This window comes from Lottia gigantea, assembly GCF_000327385.1.
Source record: "Lottia gigantea unplaced genomic scaffold LOTGIsca_89, whole genome shotgun sequence".
Lineage (NCBI taxonomy): Eukaryota > Metazoa > Mollusca > Gastropoda > Lottiidae > Lottia > Lottia gigantea.
The window spans coordinates 953428-971014 of NW_008710923.1; the positions used below are offsets into that span (position 1 = coordinate 953428).

General features: G+C 30.9%; 3 protein-coding genes across 3 annotated transcripts; 2 read left to right on the top strand and 1 right to left on the bottom strand.

Moving 5' to 3' along the window:
* Positions 1–3059: 3059 nt before the first annotated feature.
* LOTGIDRAFT_169834 (hypothetical protein) lies at positions 3060–3476 on the bottom strand (the record flags this gene model as incomplete). Its single annotated transcript, XM_009068122.1, has 2 exons — positions 3060–3095; positions 3135–3476. The coding sequence occupies 2 exons, from the start codon at positions 3474–3476 to the stop codon at positions 3060–3062; spliced, it is 378 nt and encodes a 125-aa protein (XP_009066370.1).
* A 317-nt stretch (positions 3477–3793) lies between these two features.
* Positions 3794–8667, top strand: LOTGIDRAFT_169835 (hypothetical protein; the record flags this gene model as incomplete). The annotated part of the gene is made up of 4 exons (XM_009068123.1): positions 3794–4132; positions 6164–6241; positions 7178–7430; positions 8555–8667. 4 exons carry the CDS (start codon positions 3794–3796, stop codon positions 8665–8667), a joined length of 783 nt encoding a protein of 260 aa, XP_009066371.1.
* A 2044-nt stretch (positions 8668–10711) lies between these two features.
* Positions 10712–16961, top strand: LOTGIDRAFT_169836 (hypothetical protein; the record flags this gene model as incomplete). The annotated part of the gene is made up of 7 exons (XM_009068124.1): positions 10712–10715; positions 11276–11389; positions 11763–11900; positions 13264–14370; positions 15618–15671; positions 16263–16343; positions 16480–16961. The coding sequence occupies 7 exons, from the start codon at positions 10712–10714 to the stop codon at positions 16959–16961; spliced, it is 1980 nt and encodes a 659-aa protein (XP_009066372.1).
* Positions 16962–17587: the final 626 nt, after the last annotated feature.

The following is a 17587-nucleotide window of genomic DNA, read 5'->3' on the forward strand; positions in this document are numbered from 1 at the left end:
TACACAAAATACAGCAGAAAATTGGCAGAAACAGATGAATAGAAGGCATTACACTTCTGAATCAGAAAGGCTTCAGTAACAGACTTGCACAGGCAGACAGCACTCAATTAGAGATTGGTTGACTTCTGTGCAAGACTGAAGAAAAAATTGTTTGTATTCATACACAAAATCTAGTAAAAACAGTTGAACAGACGTCAATACACTTGAACTGTGAAATGGAAAAGCTGCAGTGACAGGCAAGTAGACCCTAACGTGTGCACACAGACGGCACACTCATTAAAAACTGTAGAAATCAGTCCTGCAAGGTATTAAATTCATTTAGTTTATATTTCATAAATACAGCAAGCAGGTTGAGGGTAATGTTCATAGCACATGGCCAGATAAATAATCAAATCAACATCTGCCAATATATCTGTCAAGAACTTTTCACATATTGGTGTCAGATCACATTCTAATAGAAATATTTTGAAAAGGCCCTTATCACCCTTACAATATCAAGGGATCAACACAATAAAGGCCTTGTCAATCTCATATACTCAGGGGATAAAAAACATGTGCAAGGCTTATCGACTTTTCTCACCTGGTCTTAAATTAGTTAATTTGTACATGACGTCTTCATTGGCACAATCAGATGCAGAAAAGTAGGTTGAAAACCCATTTCATTTGATATGAGTTTGGGAAATGCAGAGATTTTGTGCACAGAGCATGACTGCCTGAGGGAGATCTTTTTCCACATTTAATGCAACTTTTTTCATTCTTCTGAGCTTTATAGAAAAAATCCCCAACTCTCTCCTTGGCCTATACTTAATTAATTTTAATCATATTATATTGTCTTTACAACCCATCTGTCCAAGTATTACATAAAGAAGTCATATTATCATTAAAACATTAAACTTGATGTTATGCAATACAGCCAAGCATTTTCCTCTACCTGTGCTTTCGTAATTTCAGTAAAACCTATGATGAAGGATGAAATAGAGGAGTTGTATCTTTCAAACCATTGTATTTTTCTATATCTGTCCTAAAGCAATACCTCAGTACTTTATATTGTGCAATACAGTCAAACATTTTCCTCCACCTGTGCTTTCTTTACTTCAAAGAAGCTAATCATTTTCTAAATCACTCTGAAGGAAGTTGAATCATTAAACCATTGTTTTTTTTGAATAACTATGGCTGTGCTAAAGCAATATGTCAGTACTTAATATTGTGCAATACAGTCACACATCAAAAAAGGATGTTTAAGCATTAAAACCATTGTTTTTACAATAACTATGGCTGTCCTAAAGCAATATGTCAGAAATTGATGTTCTGTTATACAGCCAGACCTTTAAATTCACCTAGATTTAAATTCAATAAATTGATGATAAACAGCTGTGAGTAGGACCATAGTTTACAGTTCTCTATACTTTATAAACATCTTAAACAAACCAGACTTACATGACTGATATATGTCTATCAAATCCAGCAGAAAAATCCACCATGCCATAGCAAATCCAAAGAACTAACAATAGCTAACAAAATAAAAGCTGTGTTCTCAAAAATAACTTTAGAAATCCATGGATGTCCTTTAAAAATATAAGTATCTTGTTTTATGATATATGTCTGCCAATACCATCCAAATCTTACAAAAAGGAATCTCCATTTAAATGCATTTGACTATGAAAAGACAAAATAAACTGAAAACCGCTACAAATACTAGCCTATAATTGATTAACCCTCAACAAACAATAATTTATCATCCATAAATACTAACAAATATTGTTTTATCAATTGATATTTGCCTTCTGAATGGCTGATGAACAAAGGGAGGATATTGATACAGTAACTGAATCTTTTGTGATTAATTCCATTAATAAAACAGGTAATTAATATTAAGTTTTTTTCTGTAAATTATGGAACACAAACAAAGTGATAATCATGTAGGTCTTAATCAGGAGTAATTTCTCAGAGCACATTTTGCAAAGAGGAGTGCACAGAATTCACAAATGATGTATATCAGCCTATGTAAACATTTCTTACACTCTTAGTGCTAAGATATCCCAGAAACAATACTACAAGTTAAGACCCTAGTACTAAGATTGATTCAAGCAGGAGCCTGAAACAGTGAACTCTCTAAAAATAACTTCCAAATTCATCAGACAATTTAACATGTGATTGGTAACAATAGAGTTAAAAAAAATGACATGTCAATCTAAATGTCAAAATTTAAAAAGATTGAAAATGTAATCATGAGTAAATTTGATTGATTGAATTTTTATGTGTCTATGCATAATGTTGTTCTTTGTGCTAAATATAAATATGTCAAAGTAAAAATATAGCAATTGATATACTTATTGCATAAAAAAGGTTATAATTATCAATATTTTCACTGATGCAATTACACTCAATACATCAGTATATATCAGTAATTCTTTAAAGGAATACTACCTCTTAGAAGGGACATCAAATTTAATCATCCAATAGAATATCTATATAAGTCAAAGATGATATATCCATTAAACTAAGCAATTTAACTAATTGTAAAAAGCTTCTATTCAAAATAACTCAATAGTTTAATGGATTTTTACTAGTTAATTTAAGGAATTATCGATAATAGAGATTCTGTTCTTTAGTTTTGACACCAGGTAAGCCCACTGATGAATAAAGGCTCATTTTGGTCAAGTTCAATTTATATTTGGTCATCCTAATAGGTAGTATACCTTTAAATAAAGATGTTAGTCTTGAAACATTGTAGTATAATGTTGACATTTCTTTCTGATATTGCTGTGTATGATGTCAAATTTGTTGAACAACTATGCCAGGAATAGGACAATGAACTTTCAAGTTACCTAAAGTATTTCAATTCAGTATTAAAGTGTATAATTATATAATGTTTGAACTAGTGAGTGTAACGTGTTTTATGTCTGAAGGCAACAATGCCAAGTGAGGGACTCAACAAGGAATCTAAAATCTCAATGTAATGCCTTGATGTCTTGAAATAGTTGAAAACCATGAAAGTTATTTTGTCCCACATGGGAATCCTGTTGTATGTTATAAACAAAATAATGTAATATAGAATATTATACTCTGTCATTTAATGAAGATGAAATTAAATTCTGAAATAAAATTGAAACTTTGATTTAAAATATACCAACCTCACAGCCATATAATTTCCTTAATTCGTCATAAATCCAATCTTCCACACCAAGTCTTTTTCTTATAAGCATCATTTGATGTTGTCCGTACTTGGCTGTAAGATATTTGGTTTTCTTAACTTTGTCTTCCTCTCTTTTCACATGAAAATCTACATGATTTTTTCCAGAATTACTTCCAATCGATCCTCTAGGATCTGACATGTTTGTTGATCTTTGTTGGTAACTAGTTTCCAAATTATTTGAAGCGTAAGTTGGCTCAGTACTGGTTGGACTAGAGTAGGACGTCGCCATAACTTCGTTAAAGCCGACACTCTTTTTACTTCTAAATAGATTTTTGCTCATAATGCCTCTGTACAGGATTTTACTGTAAACAAAAATTAATACGCTGTTAAAATTATGATCAAATTGATTAAAATGGTGAATAGATAAACTTATCAATTGATAATAAACAAAGATATAATATATTTATACTGATAATAAATTTATTACTTAGTTATACATTGTATTAATTATGGAACTATATTTCACCATTTTACAACATTGTAGCCATACGCATATTGAGGTAATCTCTTTACGCATGCGCTAATTTGGAAGCCATGTTGTTTTTTAGCAATCTGTAAACAAAATTTCTCTCAAAGTGAATCGAATATTTAGTGAAAATGAAAACACTGTTGGTAGCATGTTTGGTATTAACAGTTACAGTTTTTGGAAAGGAATCCGTCAGTGACATTTTTTCCTTACTAGAAGATCCTGATGTCCTGCAAGAAATCGTGAAAAGACTGGGGCACAGTGATCCAGTGAAAGAATCCGATACCGATTCTTCGATTGATGACAGCTGTCAACATAAGAATTTTTCAAACACAATCATCCAAACCAAGGCATCGACAGCTGCAGGTGCAGCATTTTTGGATTCTGTAAATGGCTTGGTATCTAATTATGACTGTATCAAACGATGCTGCGAATTAGACGGATGTGAATTGGCTGTTTATGAAAATAAGGTTCGTATGTTTGCAATGATTTACTTTCAGTTTTATTAGGCTGTTATTATAGGCTGTGGCTATGGTATTAAAAAACATATGGCCATCCCTAATCAACCCTAACAAAGTCACTCAGTAATATTTTTGTCTATAAAAATGGCTCCAGTCTTAAAAAAAAAAATGCCAAAACTAGCGCCGTCTATTATGTCTTATCTTATTCGTACCGTTGTTAACAGCAATAGAGAACATGCATCGTGAAGGTGCAAATAGCCAGTGCGATTATTATGACCTAATTTAATATGGTTAATACCTAATTTACAGTGAGAATGTTCTTATGACTGTTACTTGAACAATGGTTATGTGAATGAGATACTATTACTACTAGGAAATATGATAACCTCTAAATCTCAGCTAATGAATTACAACCAGTACCGGTACTGTGAATTTTATTCAAATAAAACAGCATTATTGTACATATGAACAAGTCAAATTTGAATAGAGTAGGCTAAAATGTTATATGTTATCATATGCTTACCAACAGATTACTTAAGATTAAAAAGAGGTGGAAACCACTAGGGAGGAAACCACTAGGAAGGAACTTGTAAAGGGGGGAAACCACTACATGCCCATATGAATGCTATATAGGCCTATTACAAAACCCTCAGAGGTTTCCATAACTTAATGCACATGGAACATTGAATACAATGTTGAAAATTTATTTGATCTATTCAGTATCTGAGACATCTAAAATTCTAAATTTGCTTATGATATATTTTGAATAAGACCCTTGTAGCTGCTGTGGAGCTCTTGCCATATGTTATGCTCTAAAGTTATTAAAACGGGTCAAACCAATGGTAGTCTAGTTAGTCTAATTAATGGACCTTCTGTTAAAAAACTTACCAGTAGCCTAATTAACCCCTTTAAAAGATAACCTGCTAATTATATACTTACTGTTAAAATCCTATGGTTTTATAGCAATTAACAGTTTCTATAGTTTTCACAAGTTGCTATGATAATCACTTAAAGTTCCTTTTAGAGAGACAATCTATGTATCCCTACTGTACAATAGACCGGTACTGTGTCCAAAAATTTGTATTTTGTTGTTGATTTACAACTGGTGTACATAAGACTGTTGATTTACAATTGGTAGAAAACACTGTTAAGTTACAACTGGTAAACAGGCACTGTGTTCAAAAATGGGTAGAAAACACTGTTAATTTACACTAGTAGACAACACTGTTTGTCTACAAATAAAAGTCAACACTGAGTTAGTGAGTTTACAACTCATAGACAACACTGTTAATTTTCAACTAAAATACAACAAAGTTGATTTACATCTAATATACAATACTGAAAATTTACAACTGATATCAAACAAAACCTAACAGCTTGATAACGGATCCTATTGTTTATTTGTAATCATGAAATAACCTTAAGGCAATGAGTATAATTGACCAATAAATGTTTATTGTTGAATAATATGAATATATCCCTAATAAACTATGCTTGGATGATTGATAATGTTTATTATTAAGGCCGACCTTCCCAGTTCAATCATTGATGATTTTTTATTTCCTTGTTGAATATATAACTCCCACAAATTTCCTGGAAAATTATTTGAAAATAAAACTTAAGATTTTTTTTGTAGGTAGGACATCTAGAGAATAGGGTCTACTATAGATCCTGATTGTATTATTATTTTATGATAATTAATTGTAGTCACACCAATTTTTCCTGGAAAATTAATACATTCAGGATCTACATTTATTCTTTAGAAGTCCTACCTATGAATGAAAGCTTATAGTTATAACTTTTTTGATATTTGCCTAAGTTGAGAAAGGTTTTAAGGTTTGACCCCCTTCTTCAGGCAGTGGAACATACTGAGTACATAGTCGATTCACATCAGATCATTGAAAAAATAATCAAGTCATGTAAATTGAACATTTTGGTCTTTTTTGATACTACTAATTTTCAAACCTTGAATTATGCTATGTTATGCCTTGCTTTCAGAGTTTATGCTAAGTTTTATGAGTGTTTAATTTGGTTTTTAAGAACCTTAAGCCTGATTCCCCTTTTATTAAAGATTATAAAAATCCTAGAAAATGGGAGCTTTTAAGTTTTATGTACCAGGTAGTAACGAACCATGTTGTTCAGGTCACTTCACATATCTTACTCAAGTATGAATGGGCTTACATATGACAGACATTTCAATATTCTCTTAGTGATTGTTTATAAAGGCCCTTACGCCTGATTTCCCTTAAAGTTTAGATAAATCCCTTAAGATCTTATATATTGCCCCCTCTAACTTCACTTGAGCAACTTAATGGTTTTTATGACCAGGGATTGCGTATCTACGACTGTTCCTAGTCTTTTCAGTAGTTTAATTACGTAGAAATACTAAGATATGAAATAATATCCCTAAACTAGGAAAGAGATTATAAATTCAACCTTCATTTAATTTGAATAGATTTTTTATTAAAAAAAAAACCTGTAGGCTTATAAATGCAGTCATATGACCCTAAAATTCTTGCGTAAATTGTAAGAATAGTGACTATATATATTCACATATATCTATGGCCTGGATCACTGATTTTGTTTGTTAAATTTCTAACTTCTTTAGGCCTCTCATTAAAGAGACAGATGCGCCATTTTTTTGACCAATCATGCCTTAGTCTCAGAAACAGGAATTTTTTAGCTTAGCCAATCAGTAAGAGTGTTCACATCTCACCGTTGAAATTTGAGCCTTGTAATCCATGTGTGTCCAGAATTATCTGTGTTTGAAAATTAAAATGACGAGTTGTCTTTTCATGAGACACTGCCATATATATATAGAAAATACATCTATAGAAACAGGAAAAGGAATTCCTAGTTTGAGGTATTTTTGAAGGAATTATGAAATTTTCGTACTTTTCTAGTACTTCTGAAGACTATTTTCATATATTCAAGACCCAAATCAACCCCCAAAAATGCCATCTATCCTTTTAATTATCTATGGGAAAAAATCAAATTTGAAAAGAAAATTATGATATCCAAGTTTGAAATGAACTATTTTTGTATTTATTTCAGGGAGACAGAAATTGTTATTTATTCCGATGTAAAGACCCAGATTCTAATAAAAACTATTGTGAATTTGCCAGTCTTGATGGTTATATCTCATCCAGCATCACACATGATGTCAAAGCAGAGAAAATCTTTCAAACATCCAGTAATTCTGACCATGAGAATGATTTACAAGACCTATCAGAGAGTGGTAAATTAGTTAATGATCCTGTTTCTACTACAACTACCACTACTGAGAAACCTGAAGAACCTCACTCAGGTAGGAAAGAATCTAAGAAATAAACACAGGTTCAATTAGGATCCTTTCTAATAGCTGGCTGTATTCTCAATCATTCTTTGCGTTATTATTTCCTAGAAACATTGTTGAAACGTAAGATCATTTTTAGAGAATACATGCTCTGATTCTAAACCCAACCTTCTTGGCATTGATCTTTCCAGATCGTCTGTACTCATTTACAGCTGAGTTGACTGAAATAATGAAGAAAATATTAATCTTTAACATTGAGTAAAAATTTTTATGGATGGTGTACAGAAACCCTGCTCCAATGTAAAGAAATTTGTTTACCTAGGAACATTGAATTGTTTTTTTTTTAATTATCTAAAAGTGTTAAAAAACTAACCTTATTACTAAATTCCTTCTTAACAAACAATTGGTACAAGTTTGCAATCATTGCTTCAAAAATTCTGATACTTACATCCGTAACTCATAGAAATATAGAATATAAAGATGTTGAATAAAAGTTTATACATCACCTTGAGAATTTTTTCAAAAAATATTATATCCTGAAGCCTTGTATATCCTGAAGCCTTGTTCACACCCAAGATGCTTATCTGTATTTATTTATAGTTATATATTTCTGGTGGTTTTAAAACATGGTTTTTAACAGTATCATATAACATTCAAACACAATATTATCTTTTTTATCTATCTGTATCGGTTTCAACTGGTTTCGGTAGAAAAAACTCTTTCAAATCACGAAAGCAATCCACTGATGTGTTTCAATAAAGGTCATTCAATACAAAGTTTTGACTACTTTTGTTCCGCTGTTCTTTAAATTTAATGTTGAATCGATTCAAATCGTTTTGTTTCCTTTTTACGCAGTTTGTCAATTGTGTGTTAATAATTGTACATTAACAAATGGATGATACATACTCAAAATTTGATACTATCACCTTTTATTATTCACTTAAATCATGTTTTAAAAATCCAAAATTAGAAATGATTCACAGTCTATTTGATTTTAGGAATTCAAGATCCTTCTTCGTATTTTGTATAATAATCCACCAGATTGTCTTATAAAACTTCCATGTGGAAAATCCACAAATAATTTCCAATCAGTCAACTGTTATTCAGCTATTCAATCATTCCAAATAATTTTTCAGTGGTCTTTCTTCAACTATACTGGTATCCAAAAGAGTTTTCTATTTTGTTAAACAGCACAGAATTTTCCAATCCTATTAATGCTCTAAAAATGAGAATTTTCCAATCCTATTAATGCTCTAAAAATGAGAATTTTCCAATCCTATTAATGCTCTAGAAAAAAGAAGTTTTGAAATTCTTAAAAAAGAGCACAGTTATTGTGTCTTCAAACATCAAAGCCTGTATGTCAAATGATATGAAATAAGGTCAATTTTAATCATAAAATATAAGTTATATAAATATATGGTAAATACTGATAATGTTTGTTTATCACTTTAAAAGCCTTATTTATCAAAATTTGAGACGTGTATTGGTCGTAAATGATTTCATTGTTTACATTTTAAAGAGACACTGACTGCAATCATACTTCCTAAATTTATTTAGTTTTTCCATCAAATATTGACTAGTGGATCCGAGGCACAAGAAACATACCAAGAACAACGTTGGCTTCATGGTTACCTAATTGTAAGAAATATGACCATTTTAAATATAGTTATCTCGTGGTTTGATTAGGAAACTAGAATTTTAAATTTGGTCTTAATTTGGCAACAATTTAATATATTTTCATTGATTACAATCTTTCAACAGAATAAAATGTGTTACCTAGGTTTATTACATAACGTTTGCTAATCATTCAATGATATATGATATATAGTGACTTTAACTAGTGATATGTGAAATAACAGTCCATGACAATCATTATAAATTCCTCAAAATCAGTAGTTTATCTAACATGTACATTGCATGTTAAAGGTGTTGTAAATTTTTATCAGGGACACTGATAGCATCGATTTGCACAATTCCAATTTTCAATCAGATGTCTGTGGTTCCTGCAATTCCACTAAAACTAAGACTAAGCGTTTAATGACATCACTAAATGATAAGGGCCTTACATGAAAGTGATAACAGCATATTTTGCGGTTAGTGACTTCATTAAACACTTAATTTTTGTGGAATTGCAGGAATTACAGATGTCGGACTGAATGGTGTAAAATCAATACATATAAAAATTTTGAAATATTGTTTACAATCCCTTTAAAGAATCACGTTCTATAACAATCACTATACATTCCTCAAAACCAAGAAATTATCTAACATCTATATTGCATGTTAATACAATATAGGCTTTATAAAATGTAAATAAAGGCTTGGCTACATGTAGGTTTTGAAATCTGATGAGGGATTTTTCTTGAAATTGCATAAACATTTATATTATATTTAATTGGAAGTAAATTTATCTAATGTAAATAAATATGGAAAAAATGGTATGAAGATATTTTTGTGGATAATGTGTACATGACACGTTTTGTAATTCTATCATGGCTTATTAAATAATCACGAAACGATTTCAGATAGGTTAGATGCTAGTAATGATTATGGCATAGAAATTTCAGGAATGTTCAGAACAAGGTATACTCATGTAATGATTTTTATGGTCTTCATGACATGTACGCTTCAATACTTTTTTAATCTTGGATGTTATTCTCGAAAACTTAACTTAAGATGATTTCAGTGTTCTACACATATGATTGATCAATCACTAAAATTGATTTTAATAGATTTTGAAGAATTTTGAATTTTTTTGAGAATAAGTCCCCTGGACATAGATTAAATATAACAACTAATAAAGCAAGTTCTATTCTGTTCATAAAATGCAACAAAATGAACGGAGTTTCCCATTCTGTTTATAACTAAGATTAGTAGATATAACAGAAAACTCAAGGGGTATATTATGGTATAACTTACTTCTTTAATAACAAAACACATAACGTTTCAACACAATTTACACCTGTCGTCATCAGATGAAATCTAAGATTAGTACTTTTAGAAAGTATACAAGTACTGAACACAAGAACTAAGAAAAGTACATGTATATTGACTGGCCTGAGTTTATATTTACAAATTAAATGACCTTGTTAACAGTTAACCAATTAACAACAATCTCCAGAATAAAACCTAGACTTTTTAACTCTATATAAAACTTCCTGTTAGTGTAGGTGGACAAAATATATAATCTAAACAGCATGTGAATTATGGTAACAATAGTCAAGTTAGAGTTAGCTTGTAATATTATTTTACTGCAAGGTTTAAAACATTGAAATTCAATTGAGATATACAACATGGGTAAGATTGGGTCTCATTCTACAAAACTTGACCAAAGATTATTTTAGTGTTCCAGTGTTCTGATTGATTATTTATCAATCACTTCTATCTATTTAATATGTAGTTTTGTTCCGTTGCAAACTCCAATGACACATTCAACCTAATGATAAGTTAGGGTCTCCCCTTCAGGTCTGAATTGCTAAGACGCCCGGCCCTTAAGGGGATTAAGAGAGGCTCCTCTCATTTTTGGCCCCCACCTCGAATCAAATCCTCTTCATGGTAAGAAAAAGTCAGACACCAAGGCCATTGGTTTTCTACCACTAACCTGCAACTTAGTGACACTTGGTGCATAAGAACAGCTAACACCTAAGATGAAAATGCTGATCCAGTGATCCAGGCACCCAGTAGGGGTTTTTAGTTGCCTATCGGGTGTCTTGAGACCACATTAATCGAAGTATTCCAAAGTATAAGAAAAATTAGAATAAGAATTATAAAATTCTTATGCCATGGCCATTGCTTCCAAGAGTTGGCTTAGTGTCGGGTTTTAACCCACTCTAACACCTATCTTTTGTTTATTACAGTAAGTATTGGAGGTGTTTGTCAAACAAATGGTGGTTGTGAAGATTCTCATGCTTTCTGTTTAAATGGTATCTGTACCTGTAGAACTTCTTATTATAATAAACATGGAACTTGTCGTAAGTAACAATTTAAAATACTTTTCTAGTAGAATATCTAAATGTCCTTCACCCATCAATAAAATATATTTTGAATTACATGAACTAAAAAAAAAATTAATTGTATGTATGATTTCACACTTGTTACCCTCGTTAGAAAGAAGTGGGGGTACAATCGGGTGTACAAACCATTTATTGCCCCTTGAACCCCAAATTGCGCTGCCACTGTTTTCATACATCCATTTACTTAGTCTGTTTATAGACTGTTTAAATTCAAGTATTATTTCATTCCATGTTTTACACATTCCACAATTTGAATCACTACCCTTTAAAACATTGATCTGTGGATTTGGGGACCTTGTGCCAGCTTATATATTGTTTTATTGATTTTTAGGGGAAGTGTGTGGACACTCTAGATTTGAATGTAAAGTTGTTGATCTTGATGGACCAGATTGTATTCGGAACTCTCTAGTTTGTGATGGTAGAAATGACTGTCATGATGGTTCGGATGAACGAAACTGTCAAACTGATGGTAGGTTTTCTTTTCATTAAATTAGACTAGAGTTGTCTTTCTTGGAAAATGGTCTGAGACGAGACAAGTAGTGAAATTCTAAGACCATTGTTTTGAGTTTAAATTTTTTTGAGATGGACACAAGAGCAGATAGATAGCTGAGTTTTTTACTGCTCATAAAGTGTGTTTCTCAGTTAAGCTTTGAAATTTGAATATCACCAAAACAATTGCCAAAAAAAATTTTTTTACAATTGCTAAAAGTAACATAATGTGTTTTTAGTGCAAAAAAAATATGAAAAAAATAGTTTAGTAATGTGATGTATTTTTGAAGTTTATATTGTGATAATGACATCTATTTTTGAGCACACACCAGAAACTTTTACTGATTTAGTTTACCATACACTGTACTCTACTTTCTTTTATCTTCTGCCAACCTTTATTAGTTCTTATTTACTCTACCAACTTCTACACTTGAAGTTATTGTAAATTATAATCTACTGGATTATCTCCCCTAATTCTGTAATCTGTCTTCTGACAAGTTGAGAGATTCCATGAGTATTTCACGTGTACATACTACTGTCAACATTACAGGTGTGGCAAATTCTGTATGAACTATGTCAATTCCACGTGTTGTCTTTTCTTGATCGAACAGAAATTTTGAAATTTTAGTGAGTCTACCGTTCTCACTGTCTTTATTCAGAGACACATATTACATTCTGACAATTTGAAGAAATTTAAGCTTGTTTTGAATTATGTGATGACTGTCAGCACATGATCTTTTTAGTTGATTAAAGAACTTCTTACTTTGAATATCTTTAGGTTAGGAATAATGGAAGTGTGATGTACAGTGCTGGATTATTGATACAATTGGAAATAGAAGAGAGAATAACCTAGACATGACCGATTTTCTACAGAATCAATAATCTTGCACTGGACACAGCATCGGACTCTCCACTTTGTCTGCACCTTCAAGCTTGTATTTAATTTGAACATGAGATGTATTTGTCTATTCATGATATTGAATTATTCTGATTTATGAATGTTTTTATACACAAATTTTTCTTGAGAATATTGAAATGTCTTCTTCTTTGGATGAATCTCTTGGATAGCTCCATAATAACTATTATGATTATTTAACATTTGAAATGTAATTATTAAGAAACTTGCAGACTGTTATTTTACTATATCTCAAACCACATAATTAGTCACGTTTCTGTTGATTATTATTCTGATTATTTAACATATTATTTCCATTTTGCAACTTTTTCACTTATTTCTTAAAAGTTTGTAAATTTTGTAGAATATTTTTTCTAGCTGAGATTAGAATGAAATGATTATTTGTAGACTCCTATAGAATATTTTCTATTTCTTTTCCATTCTGTAGCTCCTCTTAATAGATATCCTCACTGGTTTCAAAAACAGTTTGGTTCCCATTTTAATTCTCAATTCCGTCATCAAGATTATGGTACAATGGCGCCAGAGAAGAATATTCCACCAACAGCAGAATCTTCTGTGGATGCTGCAGGAATGGCCAGAGAATTCCACCAACCTCAACCAACAGAATCATCCAAAGACTTAGACACTGCCATTAAAGAGATGAAGAAAACTAACCCAGATTCCAAGACAGAAAGCGCCATTTCAGGAGATACGCTTCAGAAGATCCAATCCAAAGATGAGAATGTTCAAATAGTGCCAGCTACTCCAAAGACCAACCCAGTGGTAGTGTGGCCTGGAAGTTCTTCAAATGAAGATATAGTGATACCTCAAAATAACCAGCAAGAGCCAGAAAAACTCATTCCAACATCTAATTCAAATCAACATCCATATCAAAAGGAAATTCCGATGGATACGTTCATTCCTGATTCTATGATATCATCTCAAGGAAAGAAAGGACCAAGTTATTTCCTTGCTAACAAACCTCAAGTTCCTAAACCTGGTCCAACACAGAAAACTGAAGTTGATATAGTACCGAAACCTAAATTAGCTAAAACACAAAGACCGCACCCTGTTCATGATGCTCATATGATATCAGACCCTGACTCTAATCTTAATGAGCAGTCTAGTGAAAATAGTCAGCCCAGTTTACCATTTCCTGGTAGAAAATATCCCAAAAATCAGCTTCCTCTTAATCAACCTGGATTCGAAAATTATTACCAACCTCCATTCCGACAACAACAATATCCTCCAGACCTCACTCTAGCAGATCCAGATGAAAGACAAGGGGACTTAACTCCATTTAATAGAAATTATTCCCCATACAACAGACCACAACAACAACAATTTCCACCTTTTAATAACCAACTGAACTATCAAAATAGACAGCCGCCCCCCAGAAATCCTTTCACTCCAGAACGTTATGGTAAAAACTTTATGTATGATTATCCAGACTATGAATCCTATCAACCAGACAGTGAGGATAGAAGTAGTCAAGATCACCCAGCGTATATACCAGCTCCAGGTTTATATAATAGATTTAATTCAGTTAGTCAAGGTATTATACCAAATTATTCACTTTTCTTGAAAGATATTTATCAACATTTGAGGAAGAGAACATTTCAATGGGCTTGACAATCCTTTATCTGAAGCCTGTTTTGTTTTTTAAATTGCCTATTGTAATCTAATGATATAGCAAATTCTCGTTCAGCGATCAGATTGTAAATTAAAATTGCTAAACTCATTGAAAGGAGAAATTCAACTGTAACAAGTGAAGTGAGCCCATATATTTTGATTGTTCATTTAATATTCATTAAGAATGTTGATAGATAAATCTCTAAAAAGAAAAGTCAATGATTGTAATAGATAGATGTTGTAACTATAGTGATGTGTTGATTTCACTTTCTTGATGTAAGTATTAATCATTACTTGTTAAAGATATTCACCTGCATGAAATTATTTTACACCAATACCTAGTTAAAATATAAGTTTACTTTTTACCACACTATTCTATTCATGTTGTTTAAAAATTAATTTTCTGTGTAAATTTGTGTCTAAAATTATTTTTAATTTGTAGTAATATTTGTAAATTTATTTTTTTCTATATCATAGTATTTTGTTGTAAATTTGTTTTTTAAGAAGTTCCAGCAAACAATAGTTGGAGTTGAAAGCCGACACTAGGCTGACTTTAAAATAAATATTGTATGACTCGTGTGCCATTCTAAAAAAATGTGTGATTATTTTCACCTCAACGTGTATAATGTTCATTTGTTTTAGTTTTTTTTAGTAATATAGTTGTCTAAATATTATCTTAAGCTGATAGTGCTCAATTTCAGTTATCTGTATGTATAGTTAACTAAGTATTTGCCTAACCAGCTGAATTGAGCACCATAAACCTGTTAAACAAATATTTAAATGATATAACTATTCCTTTATGAACTCTTTTTAGTGTAGTGTATTATGCATAATGTTTTTGTGAATTTCTCCCAATTATTGCATGTTTCATTATTATCATAAATCTGTTTTCTTGTAGATTTTTATTTTTTGGAATCTCATATTTTACATTATTTCATTAGATATTAGATATTGTAAGAGTAATATTACAAATGTGAACTTTTATAATCAGGGACAAATATTTGGCAGCAGTAGAAGTAATTGTTTACTTTCAAAAACTCTGCTTATTCTTTGTGTTGTTGATTTATCAATTAGATATTATTAAATAAATAACTTGTTATATTTCTGTGATGTAATGTTTATTTTAATGATAACTGTATATAAGTATTTTTAATTTAATTTCTATTACAGATGCTGACAAGAATTTAAAACCAGCTGATACTAAAATCCATCCTCATCATACAGGTTAGTTAAAATTTAAATTCATATTCACTTGGGTTGGACATCTTTTTCAGTTTCAGTAAAGCTATTTCTATATCAGTAAGGCACGAATCAGTGTGTTTTCTCAGATGATCTACTTTACTTTGTTATTTTACCTCTAATAATAATAATAATAATAAATTTTTATTTTAAAAGGGTGAAAATGAGATTTTTACAATATTTTGCCCTGATCAAACAACAACAAACAAATTGAAATTGAAAGAATGAAAACAAAACATTTGTCACATATGTTTATAACATTGCAACTTGTGAAGAAAATCATAAAGGTTTCATTTGTAATACCTTGAAATCATTTGATTTTCTGAATATATCCCTTAGTTATCGATTATTGATTACCAGTGTGATTTTGTGTTCAAAACTAAATACAAACTGTGTTAACTCCACCCTAATTTATATCTAGCAGATCTCTTTATTTGTGACCTTGGCCAGTGCTTTACATGAATGTTTTTAGGAACTACTTAACTTTTATTACTAATGTTGATGAAAATTGAGCATGTATTTATCATCACATACAAATAGTATTATTTAAAAAAACATAATCAAATTTACTTTCAGATGTTCATGATAAAAATATCAAGAAGCCATCAACACCAGTGAAAAATGTGAAAGAAATAGATCTGGAAACTCATTCTAAAGGTATATTTTACTTTTCTTAGTTCAGTTCTCTGCTACAGCTTGTCCTGTTATAGAACATGTTCCCTAGTTTAATTTTTGAACAGAGAATATAAGGAACTTTCCATCATTTGATATACAATGTATATTATTGTTTCAGAATCACCTATAGATACACAACAGAATATATCAGAGAAAGACATAGTAGAAACATCAGATGAGGGTACGGAATCTACAGAAGATGAATCAAATCCAGACGAATCAAAATTAGATCAAGACAAATCAAAAACAAATCCAGACGAATCAAAACAATCTACAGATTCTACAGAATCAAAAGAAGATCAAACAAAAGATACTCCAAAAAACACAGACACAGGATCAAATGAAGAATCAAAAGAGGAAACCGATTTGACGAACGAGGAAACAGAATCCCTTTTAGTCAGCAAAGAAAGGTTAACAGTGGATAGTTCATTTCAGACAGCCCAAGGACCAATCATAGCATTATCGCTTGGTTTAGCCTTTACATTCTTATTATTAGTATTTATCGGTTGTCGTTTAAGAAATATGAAGAGACGATTACGAAAAGGAAGAGTGTTACACAGTAATGAGGCAGATTATCTGATCAATGGCATGTATTTATAAAAGATTATGTGTGATAAGGTTGAAATTGAATAGAATTATTAGTTATAATGGCCCTCTTAATACACCACTAATCAAATATTATTACTTATCTTCATTTGACTTTTGAAGAATTTGAGTCCATCTCCTTTTGAATTTTGAAGAATATGAATCTATCATCTTTTAAGTTTGAAAAGAATTCTGACTCTTTATTTTTGAATTTTGAAGAATGTAAATCCTTCTTCATTTTGAATTTTGAAGAATTTGAATCAATCCTCTTTTCATTTTGAAGAATTTGAAGGATGTTTCAATTGATTATTTTAATGAATCTATTCAATTTCAGCCAAAACAAAGGTTGTAAAAAGTTTGTTTCAAGCCAAACCGGTGGGTAATGTTGTGAAAATGTGTTTGGTTTTATTATTCTCTTATAAAATCAAGATAAGGGCATGTGTAATCGTTTCTCATATTCATTGACGACTTATTTTACAATTTCAAATCTTATTTTAGGATCAAAATGTATTCTGAATTATTTGAGTTGGTTTTCTAAAGGTTCTAGAGAATTTGTAACATAAGATGAGACAAAGTTCAGCATGGTGCTTGTTTTATAGATACAGTGGAAATAGAAGAAGCGAATCATGTTCCGTAACTTG